This window comes from Etheostoma cragini, chromosome 21 (assembly GCF_013103735.1).
Source record: "Etheostoma cragini isolate CJK2018 chromosome 21, CSU_Ecrag_1.0, whole genome shotgun sequence".
Lineage (NCBI taxonomy): Eukaryota > Metazoa > Chordata > Actinopteri > Perciformes > Percidae > Etheostoma > Etheostoma cragini.
In genome coordinates, this window is record NC_048427.1 from 1,868,674 (window position 1) to 1,883,013 (window position 14,340).

Below are 14,340 nucleotides of genomic sequence, written 5' to 3' on the forward strand. Positions count from 1 at the left end.
ACTGATTATTATCTTTCTCTCGTTAGCTCAGATGCTCCTGTTAGGTCAGGACTAATGAGACCTTCATCATTCTTATTGCTCCAAACATTGGTGAAATAATATACTCCTATCAAAGGTCCGGACGCTCAAAACCGTCATGCAAAACTTATACAATTTGTTTGCATTTCATTTTTTTGATTGTAATTTGAATCAGTGTGTTTAAATATGTGCTTCACCTGTTGTAATTTCCCCACGGGACTATGAACAAGAACAAACTAACGAGGAATCAAGCAAGAATAAAAGAACATGTATCTGCATTAGAACTAAGGAAAATTCAATCTGATTTGCATTGAAAATAGTTTTTATATTCTTTTTCCAGTGATAGGTTAATTTAAGAACTGTGTTACCGACTAAATGACTTGATGAGAAGGGGACATTGTGCACTGAACGATGCTTCATATTTTATAAAGTGATCACATTTTGCATTAAACTTTAGTTTTCAGATACAAAGTGCAATGTAGTGTGTTTGAGTACAGTAGATAAATGGTTCCCAACCTGGGGATCAAGACCTGCAAGAGAGTCCCAATTAATTTCTAGGGGAAATCAGTTGAGAAACGAAAAAAATATAATCCTGAATTTGGTACCTGGAACATAAGGGTCTGAAGGTGAGATGAGGTAGAGAACACAAATTACAAAAAAGTGAGGCCATTTAACTGAAGTATTAAAATTAGTTTAACGGACAAGCCCTGCCTCAAGAGTCCTGAGATGGTGGTTGTAGTGTGGAGGGAGCTCGGCTCCATTTAGCGGCCAGGTGTCTGATACAAGTAGAGCTTTACAGTAGACCTTCAAGGCCCTGGCAGCAAATAAAGCCAGAGCCACGGTTGATGGCCGCCAGACTCCAGCATGCACCTCTAGTTCCCAAATTGTGTTTGATTTGGATCACAGCATGCCAACCGTCAAGTAAAGTACACAGACATTACTTTTACAGTCTGTCTATTACTACATCAGCCCATGATTTGCAGGTTGTGCACTCTTCTCTAATGATCCAAAATATTTACTTTTGTTTTAATTCCATGGGGTAGAAGTAGAACCAACAGAAAAATGTACAAAAGGAAACTTATTAGTTCCACCTGTAGAAGCCCGGCCTCAATGCAGAGTCCGTAGACAGTGGAGAGGTGTAGTCTGCAGCCATGTGTGTGACACCCAACTTAACAGCTGCCAAGACTCAGACAAGCTTCCCTAGTCACTCAACTCAATTAGAAGTGGCATATCTGCGAGCCAATGACACTCCTGCTTTCCAGCAGCCCCGTTTTAAATGAAGAAAAGATACAGAAACAATATTCCATGATAATTTATTTCCAGTCAGAATCAGTTGTTGTTGTTTTTGTTGTTATATTCTGTACACTCGCTTGTAGTGACTGCACGTGGCCGTCCCAGAGAGTAATAGACGGTGAAGTGGCACACAAGCCTCTGAAATATAAATAAAAACAGCTATTACATCCTGTTAAACAGAACATTGATGCACTGGGGTGTTTTATACTCGACCTGAAATCTTAAACTTGCCTTGGGTTCAGAGTTACACGGTTTCTTAGCAGCAGCAGCAGCAGGGTTGCACGATGTCCGACGCAGGCGCACTTCCAGGATGTAGTTCCATGCTGGAACAAATCCTTCGATACTCTAAAGTTACAGGAAACAAGACCCACAGGCATGAAGTTTATAAAAAATGAAATGCACACAATTGAATAGGAAAGAATTAGGGCCAAATGTGAAGTGTATGAGATCTGAGATGAAAGTCACAAGTTCAAACTCAAATAATTTAACTTCAGCCCCAATTCTCTTCCTGACTAGAATAAGAAGGTTAAACGTTACCTGTATTTGGGCCGATGTTATTTCCACCATTCTGTAAGTCACCCATGTGTTGGCAATATTTAATGCAGACACAGCAAACTGTGCTGAGGTTAAAACGTCGGGATCAGTCACCGGGACATCCTCTGGGTCACCGAGTATCTGTTGTTCTGTTACAAAGCGACCGATGAAAGCAGAAACAAAAACACAGAACCAGACAAACAGCATGATCGCAACAAGTTGTTCTGCAGTAGCTATCAGGAGTCCTGGTATCGGTTCTGAGTGGACTAGTTCACGGTCAAAGCCCAGTTAATATACCGTCTAGAGAAACACACACACACCTGTTTCCTATCTGTTGATGAACACCCACACAGGTGTTTCCAGTTAATCTGGCTGATTAGACCTCACCCCAGGACTCTGTGGGGGTCTATAGACCGACTGATTATTATCTTTCTCTCGTTAGCTCAGATGCTCCTGTTAGGTCAGGACTAATGAGACCTTCATCCTTCTTATTGGTCAATATATTCGTGACCTAATTCATTCCTATCAAAGCTCCGGCCCCTCTTAACCTTGATGCAACACTACAATTTGTTTATAATATTTCATTTTTTTAATAGTAATTTAAAACAGTGTTTAAATATGTGCTTGACATGTGATGTGATTTCTGCTGCAACATAATGTCCCAATGGGGACAATAAACACAAACAAATGATAAAACAAGCAATAAAAAAATGTCACTGCACCAGAACTAAGGGAAATTCAACCTGATTTGCATCTAAAATAGGTTTTGATGTTCTTTTTTTCCAGTGATAGGTTAATTTAAGAACTGTGTTACAGACTATATGACTTGATGAGAAGGGGAAATTAGAAGAAGATTAATACAGGTTAAAAAAAGAATTAAAGTAAATTGGGAAAAGTCCCAAAACATGTAAAAACGTTTTTCATCAATGAGCTGCGGGTAGAGCACAAACGTGTGGAGGCCAATTTACAGTTAAAAAAAATTAAAGATTAAAAGTCAGTCATATTTTAATATTAGGCTCATGGTAAATAAAGATTACGATGAGTCAAACTCTCCCACGTGGCCGGTGACGTCAAACGCAGCTTGACCTACTTGTTGCCATGGTAACCCACAGAGAGCGTCGGGGACCCTCGAACAATCTAGATTAGCTTGCTAGCTAGCTAGCTAAATTGAGCCATGGCTAGTTCACAGAAAATCAAAAGCTTTTCTTGGCGAAACGACGACGAGGAGAGCAGAATGACCATGTTTGATGTGTGTCACGGGGAAGTGAGAGAGGTTTGTTCTGGACCCTTTCCACTTTGTAGCTTGGTACGGTAACGTTAGCTTAAAGCTATGAGTTAATTAAGCTAAGTAGCTAGCTATAGCTCATGACGGGCCGTGTCATAGATCATCGTCAACATAACTAGACGTACGTAGACGTCACAGCCGTTGGTTTTTATACCGCTGCTATGAACCAATCAGATTGCTAGAATTGACGCAATCCAACTGCTCCACACAAACAAAAGGAATACTCATCCCAAAGCCCTTAAATATCAACAATTATTGAAGCAACGTTAGTCATATTGATCACATTAAATTGTTCTTTTATGAAATAACATAACAGTGTCCTTATACATTTAATAAAATAAAATTGAAATAGGTAAATATAGCACGTTTTACACTATTGTTTTACACAATCTTTTCCAGTGCTTTGGGGATATAACATAGTCAAAATGTTCCACGGAGGATTTGAACGTATAAAAGTCAGTGTTTTTGTGGCACAACAGTGTTTTACACTCACAAAGAGACCTCTGAATGCCATATTTTAATGTCAGTTCTTGTCTAGAACTGTAACTGAATTAGTAAGTATTATTATTAACTAATATTAGTTAATAATTAATAGGAAATGTCCTATGTGAGTGTTGTGGATGTGGGTGAATATCTAGCAAGTAATGAGTGTAGAGGCTGACACGACATACTCACACAAAGTTGAACGGTTGGACTTGGATGACATTGAAATTTAATTTTGTTTAGACCAAACCAAATCAGAAATATATATATTTTTTCCTCAAAACCCATCTTTAATAGCACACATCAAACACATTGACTACCTTATCGCGGGAAGAGACCAGCACTCAGTTTATGACAGCAATACAACTCATCATGTGGATGCTGTGTACCCCGCACACTCCTATTGGCCTTCATTACCTGAAACACAAGGCCGTCCTGGCCTGAGATTGGCTCCTGTGTTTACCGTCTATATATCTGTAATTGCATCAGAGTGCAGCAGGCGTCGTTTTATAGCATCTGAGGAACAATAGGTTTCTAGGATATGAGCTTTTATAAACACTGCCGGCACACAGCTCGCTAAGGCTTCACTCACTCAGTGTCTGAAGTGGACACAGAGAAAGTAAGATGGAGGGAATGAAAGCAGAGGAAAAGAAAGAGGATGAAACTGGGACTAGTTTATTTCATCAGCTTACGGCGCAGAGAAGCGATCTGGAAGAAGATATGGTTTGTGTTAAATTACAGACAAGAGATGAAATTAAATGTTAAGTTAAATGTTAACTGAGTTGCTATTGAATTCTGAAATGTAAGATAAATAAATGCAATATCCAATATTTCAAAGAACTAGATGTACAGGTATAGATATACAGTTTATATATTGTAATATACCCTCATCCTTCCTTTATGCATGTGTGTTCCTACCTGTATGTGTGTAATATGTGACAACGTGCTCTGCAGGACCTTCTCTGCATATTTTCTAAGACACTTGTTCATTGTGTCATCTACAGAAGATCGTGCTACAGCGGCTGATTGTGATTGCTCGGCTCCCCCCCGACGCTGACCCGACAGAACTGGGAGGTCAGCCAGCAATTACCTTTAGAGCTAAAGGCCCGAGAGCACAGCTCAGTCCAAGATAACGAGGCATTGTTATTCCACCGACAAGAGCCCTTTATTCCAATCAATCTTCTAACCACCTTATACCAATTTCATCCGGTTTTACTTCTGGGGAAATGAAGGATAATAGTAATTGATGTGACAAATGTAGAGATCTACGCTATTTACTACCATACAGTTGAATGTACAGAAAAAACATAGATTTTCCAACACTTAAAATCACAAAAATGTGCAGCTGTTGCCATCATAGCAGCGAAGGGCTCTCTTGTATTCCTCGTGTGAGTGTTTTTATAGCGATCACACCTCTTTATGTGAATGAGTGTGCCTCGTCAGAGCTTTTTACGGTTGCTGTTCAAGGAATTCTTTGACAAAAAGTCCACAATAAAAGCCTCCCGGGAAGGCTGAAACTGTGTGTTGACGACAGAGCTTCCAGGTTGTTAAGTGACTCGGTTTCTCGATTGTCTGCAACAAACTGTTCTTTTGTTTGTTTCCATGCAGCTTATTATGAAAAACTCAACTTTCAGCTAAGCAAACAGTACATATGGGATCACATGACGGGCCTGCTGTTAATTTATCCATCCTGTCTTCTGCATGTTGTTGAAGTAAGTCTGATTGTTTATGTATGATGAATACTGCTGTATGATGTTGAAGTAAGTCTGATTGTTTATGTATGATGAACACTGCTGTATGATGTTGAAGTAAGTCTGATTGTTTATGTATGATGAATACTGCTGTATGATGTTGAAGTAAGTCTGACTGTTTATGATGAACACTGCTGTATGATGTTGAAGTAAGTCTGATTGTTTATGATGAATACTGCTGTATGTCGTTGAAGTAAGTCTGATTGTTTATGATGAACACTGCTGTATGTGGTTGAAGTAAGTCTGATTGTTTATGTATGATAACTATGTGCTCTTGAAGTTTTGTGTGTGGCTCTCTTCCAGTCATCCAGGGAGGTCCTGGTTTCTGTTTTGAAAGACCTTAAAGACATGCAACAACAGCCAGCCGGGTAATAAAGCTTTCTTGTTCTACACCAGAGAATAGAGAAAAGTCTAAAAATCCATTACAATCCAAATACATTCAGCATGAAACCATACACATTATTTTCCACATCCCTTTTTTTAGGACCTTGCTGGAAGCTGCCAAGGTTGTGTTCATGACACATAACCCTCCAAACAGGCTGTTCCAACAGTGGAGCTACAAGGTTTGACTCTCATCGTTACTTCTGGTCCATGAGGTTTCATTAATAAGAGGCAAATACAGATGGGAGACACATTAAAGTGACTACGTATGGTGTTGTTCCACCAATAGCCTTCAGAAGCATTCATTAACTTTCTCCATGCATTTATTCAGGAATACCGTCTAACTTGTCACCCGTCTGAATGTTTTCCTTATAAATTATAATCTGTATGCGTAGGTATTGTTTGACTGTTTGATGTTGTTGACTGAAGGTGCTCAGTGCAGACCTGGGGACGGAGGTGACTAAGGGACACGATGAAGAAGACGAGCACACAGAGACTCTGGTTTGCACTGTCCTGTCAGCGCTGCAGAACCTGGGCGAACGTCTTAAAATATCCAAGGTGTGTTTTCCTCTAGAGGTTTATAATGTCTCGGGGGATTCATAGATACATTTCAGCAGTTTCTTTCTGTTTCATAACCATAAGATATCACAAGCGTAGGAACAGTATTTTCTCTGAATGTACTCTAAGGCTGTTCCTGGGTCAGGGCTGGAGAAGTCTCCGGAGGTCTCTCAGTTTGTTGAGAATGTCTCTCAGGACGTTGTCAATAACCTTTTGGCTCGAGAGGAGCTCATGACTCCGCAACAACACCTCCAGATGTTCAACTCCCCATTAAACATCAGCATGGACTTTGGTAAGAGGCGGATGCTCACTCAGAACGAGTTATCAAACGTGAATCTCAGAAAAAGATTAGTGACTTTAGGATGATTGTGTTCATCTCGGCGATGTATTGAGTGCGAAGCAAAAGGCTGAAAAATCTTCACAAAGTCACACTTTCACATGTTTCTTCTTCTGATCCTTTAATAGGACAAGTCATGCGAAGCGGCTGCCTCACTACAGTTTAACACTTTGGACAAAAGGTCTAAGGTAAGGAATCTTATTATCAAACCTACATCATGCTTTTTTGCCAAGATAGTGTGTCGGGTTAAGTGATGGCGATGATTATAACTGATCCAGCTCTTTTTTCCACTTAAATGGGCTGTTCTTATAGAGCGCTTTTCTAGTCCTACTGACTACTTAAAGGGCGTTAACATAGTACAGGAACCATTCGCCATTCACACACGTTCATACACTGGGGCCGAGGCTGCCGTACAACGTGCTCATCAGATACACACTCACACACATTTACACCCCGATGGAGCATCATCCGAGCCTAAACATCTAGACACACCCTAGCAGGGTCAGTCTAGCAACTCTACGTTGGCTTTCAAGCTGGAAAACCAAATTCTGGTCAGGCCAATCACATCGTGTATAGAGTCGGTGGGCGGGCTTAACTTAAGGACGGCAGAGTTGTGGAGGTTCTGCGTGAATTCCCTGCTATTTGAAAAAAAAGAAGATGGGTGTTTCTGCTGGCATACAGCGGCCTTTTGAATCAGCTGACTTGGAGTTAAGCACTGAAGTCATTCTTAAAAAAGGACGATGTGTTCAGAGTTTTGCTGATCGTATACGGCAAAAATTTAATCTATCAACTAGCATTGCTCTGGTTGGTTGGAGAGCTATCCTATTGTACGCAGAGGGAATTTGAAAGACAACCGTTCATCCCGCCCCTCGGATTGAGCCCTGCCTGTGGTGAGTTCCCAGACCCAACATCTGGATGTGGCTCTGGCTTGTTAGGCTAGCATCATCCATGAGCAATCCGGGGTTCAGCGTCTTGCCCAAGGCCACTTTTACATTGGACTGCAGGGCCAGGGATTGAACAACCAACCTTCCTATTGACAGGGGAAAGCTCTACCACCTGATCTACATCCCCTCCCCCCGTACACCTCTTCCCTCTGCCTAATCCAGTCTTTGCATGACACCCTTCATGAATGTGACCAGTGAATGTTTGAGATTTCAGGGTTGATGTTAGGCAGCGTGCTTTATCATCACAGACGTCCATCTCTCCGCGCGCCAGGCGCCTTGCAGCGCCGTCACTGTCCGACACTTTACATTGTGATTTACTTCCCAATTCACAGATGTAATTGAATGTTTTATGCTTCTGCAGGATGTGTTTGGCCTTCACTAAAGCACCTTGGATGTGACTGAAGGCTTCCTAGCAGATAGAAATCACTGTGACAGTTATACACCAGCATTCAATAAACTGCAGCACTTCTTTTTTTGTTGTTCTTCAATATCTTTCCTTTTTTTTTGGTTCCAAAATGATTTCATATTTAAAATGTGTTTGAGTGAAATAACATGTAACACAATTTATTTAACCCTTGTGTTGTCTTCCCGTAAAAATTGAAAATCAACACTTTTATTGGCGCGTTTTATCAATGTTTTTCTCTTTTTCCACGTTTAACACTACGTAACACTAACTTATTTACTTTAGTTGTACAGTTATCTTTGGAATTTATGGTCACTGTACCTCATTTATAGGACATTATACCTAATGTTTGAATTCAAAAAGCAGAAATTAGGAATTATTTAGACTAAAATTAAAGGAATGGATGTTGATGGATGATCACAGACTGGAATATGTCAACTTTTACTCAATAATATTTTAAAAACACTTCAATGTTTTACTCCAAATGCTATAAAATTTAATAAGACGCCCCAAAATTAATGAAAGTAGAGATTTGTACTTGCCAAAGAGGGTTGTGTGGAATCAATCATGTTATTTTGGGTAATTAAAAGGAACACTGATATAGGAAAATGGGCAATTTGACCCAAGGACAACATGAGGGTTAAAAAGCACAGAAAATCCAAGTAATATAAAAACATTTTTAATAGTTTCAACATTCGGATGAGGTTAATTTCATTTCTATCTTACTGTACACTGTGTTCCACTTGGTGACCGGGAGATAGCGTGTCACAGAAAAGGCATTTCCTCTTTAATCCAAACTTTAAAGAGTCCACAGTGTCACGACAGCTCGACACAAAGAACTTTCCAGTCCAAAAAGTCTCTTCCTTAATCACTCGTGTGTTCCCTTTTTTATTTTGGCCCCCAATAGTTGGACGTTAAACTTAAGCAACAAAAAACGATGACTGGACATGTACTTGCAATGGCTGCATGCACCACAGTGTATTATTCTACCAACTGTACGAGGAAACACACACCTGTTTGCTTTTGTTTTGTTTGCTGTAGGATTTCAGTGTGAAGTCACAGGAACTCTTCAAGATATTTTAAGTCCTTTTAAAAAGGGCGTTGACTTCCTGACATTGTTCTCTGATCAGAGCCAGATGTGCTTTTCTTGTTTGCTATGTATAAAAAGAGTGAAACATATCAATGGAACACAGGAGATACATGGTAAAAAAGCAGTAAATGATGAATGTTTTAAACAAACCGGTGGCAGAGTCGATGGAGAGTTGGACTAAAAAAACATTGAGGGCAGCACTGAATTCTTCTTCTTTTATATTGGTCGATCTGTTCTTATAAAAAATAAATACAAGCACATTTATAGAGGACCGAAGATGAGACATATTTCATAGGCATGGTTAAAAAGCATGCTGCTGAGTTTCACACGGGACAATGTCGAATCAAACCCCCCCCCCCCCCCAACTCCCCCCACCCCCCCTAAACTTGGTCATAACACTCAAATACCCCACAACCTTCTTCTACTTGAAACTATGTCCACAACACACACAGTCGGCCTTCATCACGAGCGATGAGGTGAACATCGTCTATCACCGATACATTCCACTTATTCATGTAAAAAAAAGGCCTTCGTACTTTAGTGCTCAAAGGGCATGCTTGCAAAAGCTGTAATACTGGAAACTGTGTCTGGAATCTCTCTCCCGACTGTCTCTGCTCGACAGGGATACTGTTAATAAAGTTGTGTTTGACGAATACTGCATGTACAAGCCTTATCCTAAACCCTTTAGTACAAAACGAAGAGCAGCACATTGTAACACAGAAACCCAGACAAAGACAGGACACACCATTCACCTCAGCACAGCCAAATTGCAACATTAACTTTTTCTTTTCTTTTTTTTTTTAAACTGTTTTATGGTCAACATAGTTTTCTTTTTTTTTTAATAATTAAAATTTTAAATACCGGGGATAGCATTTCATGCTGTGTCGATTTAAACTCCGCTGGAGGATTGGATTGAATTAATCGTAGTAGAGCTGAAACTATTTAGACAACTGATGTATTCTTCATGTAATTGTTGAAGCAGAAATGACAGACACTTATGTGGGCTACAGACCAGACGATTAAGAACATAATCAGCCGATTAATTATGAAAATATTTTTAAAAGTCGCGGCCCTAAATTGTAGAAAATGTCCAAATGGTCCTGTAGTTTCTTGGCTTTTTTGCATGTTCCATTTTTAACATTTCATGCGATGTTGAGGACATTTATGTACAAATGTATGTGCCACTTAACTGATTCAAAACATTTAATTAGAATGGGTTTACCTGACCACACACAGAGGGACACAAGGTATACGTCTTATATTTTTAACATTGGAACACACGACTGTGTTTTAAATGTGTTTTAATCACCGTGATGGCATGAACTTCAACGTATAGAACCTTTTTGTCTTGTGTGTGTTGGACCTGTGTGTCTGAAATAAGGTTGGATTACGTTCTTTAATACTGATCTTATATCGGATATGGAGGACAGAACTGTGTAGAGTTTTGTTTTCTGTCGTGTTGTGAAAGCGAGGAGATTCGTTATCAGCGGTCAAACCGTCAAACTTAAAGACAGCGATGCAGACGTTTCCTTTGCAGAGTCTCTTTTAACCTCTTGAACCCTGCTGGATCTTGTGATTGATCCGTCATTACAGCTACAGGTTGTAAGGACAAGCCTAGTGCAAAACCACAAAGAAAAGTATTTGAAATTCTAGTAAGTTGCCAACATTTTCCTAAATAAAACCAGCCGCGTTGCATTGTTGGTAAATGTAAAGAATGGAGCGCCTGTGTAGCTCACCTCGTGGAGCGTGCTCCTACATAAAGAGGCTTAAAAAAGGCGTTATACAGTGATAAAGATATATATATATCTAATGAGCAAAAGCTACCGACTTTGTACTTTCTACGGACTAGAAGAAGAAAAAGGTAAACGACGGCGGAACTGGCAGCCACACTGCCATCAACGCTTTGATTTGATTGGATGAGCTACTTTTTTGAAGTTGTCCTCAAACTCGTTCCTACTTCCTGTTTCCTGTGTCACTTTGACGTCACGATGGCGCGCCAGCTTAAAACGGCCAATCGTCCTCAACGGGCATATGTATGTATATATACAGTAATGTTGCTCAGGACATCTGGACTTTTCCATTAAATGTAACGTAGCATCATGTAGCTGCGATGGTGTGTTGAACAAGAATATACATTATAGAAAATGCAATATTATTAAACATGGACATTCTTTTAAACTACAAAGCTAAACTCAGGGTTCAAGAGGTTATTCTTAGTCTGCAAGACAAGCACGATCAGCAGTTTCTCATAGAAAATCTACAAAATAGATTTAACCTTGAGCCTACAGTACGTCACTAAAGTTTAAAGTCTACTTGATGTAGTTTTGTGTGAATGTGGCAATATTGTGCCAGAACCAGCAACACTATAGGTAGGGTTTAATGTTATAATGGTCATCGTCATTTATAGGTCTCAACACAGCATGTTCAAATTTCTATATCTGTATATATATATATATATATTCTCCCCTGTCACTATATACACAACATGTACTGTATGTGCAGAGGCTCCAGTATTTACAAAAGTCCTGTGAATAGTACTACCAGACTTTAAAGAAAGAAGACAGCAGAGCAGCACAGGGACTTTGAGGCCATGCGTTGTGGATGTTCTCCGGAAAAAATGGAAAGTCCTTCAAATCTGGATAGGTCCCAATAAACCCACCGCAAGGCAACAACAAACTGCTGCTGTCGAATGCAAACCTTGGTACTCCAGTTTTATTGATTTTCAAGTTTTCTCTTAAACCTCCCGATTCCTGAAAAGGTTTTGATGCGACAGCAGGGAAATTCTGGTCCCGTGTTTGAATGCATGTATTGTTTTTTTGTTTTGTTTTTAAGATGAGATTCATGTGTCGTGGAAACAATCACAACTCTTCAGTATAAAGTATTCAGAAATATATCTGTATAAATACTCTCATCAAAATAAACACATATACACATATCTTTTGCACTTTGCCTCTGGTCCACTTATATCGACCAAAAATATCAGCATCATCACACAGGGTTCCTATAAACTACGATGGAGAGGTGGATGAAACAATAGGGCCTTGCCGGAAAGAAAAGAGTGCTTGTTTTGCCACTGAGGCTGCAGCTTTGTTTGTTGTTGACAAAAATAGCAGCTTTGTTTCTGGGACTGTTTTCAGTTCTTTCTTATGATACGACAGGATGTCATCATACCTCGGGGCAGGGGGACTACTTCTTGTGCCTGCATGCTCTCGCTCAGCCGAACAACGCCCTGTCAGGGAGGACTCTCCAGATGGGACACGCCGTCCCATGTGGAGCCTGAAGTGTGTCATCCGAGTGATTATAGTTATAATTTATTAGAGTTTTACTTTCACCTGTTTAATTATAATTATTTAATAAGCTGTTTTGTTTGGTGTCGTTCTGCTTTACTCTCGTAGCTCTTGTAGAGTCGTTTTTAAGCTGCAGCAGGCTTCTGTTTTCAGTGAAATACGACGCTGTACACGACCTGCTCAGCAGCAAACAGACAGACCAGAGACAGACCAGAGCTAAAAAAAAAAGAGATACCTCCAAATGAAGGAAGATGTTGCTTCGTGTCTGCTGCATGTGTCAATCCCTAACACGTTCGCCACATCATCTCTAAAGGCCGTGACACACCAGCCCGTAATCACTGCAGTCTGGCGAGGTCGGTGACTCGAGTCTGTTTGGTGTGTTTCGTGTCCTCGTCGGTCGGAGGGGCAGGCGGCCTTTATTTTAGCCGACCTGACATGCTCAGTTGTGAGGCGGGCGTGGCTGTTAGTCGGACTCAAATAACCAATCATTGGAATGGTTAAATGACTTTTATTCGTGTTGAATGGTCGTCGTCTCGCTTCCCCCTAGCGCCTGTGAGAGTTTGCAAGCTAACTAACTCGGATGTAAACTACGCACGCCGTGGAAGTTTTATTTTGTTTGTTTTTCATCCAGCTTGGCAACTGTTTTACGGGGAAATACATTCAAGATATTATTTTCTGAATGTAAACATAACTTTTGTTCATTTTTAAGAAAACTCCACAGGGCGCCTTTAAAGAGAATTCATCCGTCGGAGCAGCAGTGGGAGGTCTGACTGGCCAAACTCCCGCCAATCCAAAACAGCTGGACAATTATTCATAATTACTCATTTGAGCATATTTTCTGTTGGCACACACCAGGCATCCAAGTCTCTCTGTGGATTCAGCTTGCTGCCAAAATAACGATGTGTAATCACGTGGAGTTTTCAATTCCCAGCTTACTAGACCTTTTGCATTTTGTTTCATAAACTCTGCATTTCATGTGTTTAATAACTCCCTGACAGCATCTACTTAGTTCTATTCGGAGGAAACTGTGTCTTCATAGCTCTTCTGTAGATACAAAATATGATCTGATTTGATTTAAAATGTTATTTGTATCATATATTCTGAAAATGTACAATATAAACAATAAATATTCAGTGATTCATATCCTGATTGTGTGATTTTTGAGCGTTCAACCTGGGAGTTATTTTCCTAAATCTCTAACACATGCATTCCTGTTTATGCTCCACGACGCCAACAGTGCAACATCCTAAAGTACAATTACCAAAACACATAAAAACACACACACACACACACACACACACACACTTTCCAAAATGACATACTGGCACACTCACAGTGAACGCTCAGGTGGGACAGAAATTCGGGGGGGTTGTTGCCACCACATGCCCCAGCGAGGCATTTCAACTGATACCCCTGAGGAATAAAGGATGAAGGGAGAAACAGAGAGAGAAAGTGTTGGCAGGACAGATGTACAGTACTGTGTTATTCTTCCTTCTTAAAATGAACTCATGAGAAGAAGCAGCGGCAGCAGCTAAGAGCACTGGTCCCCCCCAACCACCCCCACCCCCCCAGCAGCCGGTTTCCAGTCTAGTGTGCGAAGTTAAAGGCAATATTGCAAGTGAATCAAATAAGGCAGAAAGAAACATAAAACATTAAATAAAACAGCCAACATTAAGATGTCAAATTGTGTGTCCGATCAAAAGTCCCCTGACAATATTGTCGCTAACGCCTCATGAGATCAGGATTTATTTTAGGTGCGTACTTTGTATACTTTCTAAATGTTTTTACCAGCCAACCGCTCTGGATCGAGTACAGATGAGGTGTCAGGATGAGATCCAGCTGGAGAGGTGAAAGGTCAACGATTGAGTGTGTGGACTTTTTGTTGTTGTTGTTGTTGTTGTTGTTGTTGTTGTTGAGCGAGACGGTGCAGCAGTAGCGTTGGGATTCCTTTAATCAGCTGATGGGCGAGTGTGTGT

The 14,340-nt window shown here is 40.4% G+C and overlaps 1 protein-coding gene across 1 annotated transcript; it reads left to right on the forward strand.

Annotated features, from left to right (window-relative positions):
• The first annotated feature begins 2,911 nt into the window (after positions 1-2,911).
• Positions 2,912-8,057, forward strand: LOC117936540 (testis-expressed protein 47). The gene is made up of 9 exons (XM_034859697.1): positions 2,912-3,118; positions 4,618-4,687; positions 5,222-5,325; positions 5,668-5,732; positions 5,849-5,927; positions 6,175-6,303; positions 6,433-6,595; positions 6,769-6,828; positions 7,946-8,057. The coding sequence occupies exons 1-8, from the start codon at positions 3,020-3,022 to the stop codon at positions 6,804-6,806; spliced, it is 747 nt and encodes a 248-aa protein (XP_034715588.1). The 5' UTR covers positions 2,912-3,019; the 3' UTR covers positions 6,807-6,828; positions 7,946-8,057.
• Positions 8,058-14,340: the final 6,283 nt, after the last annotated feature.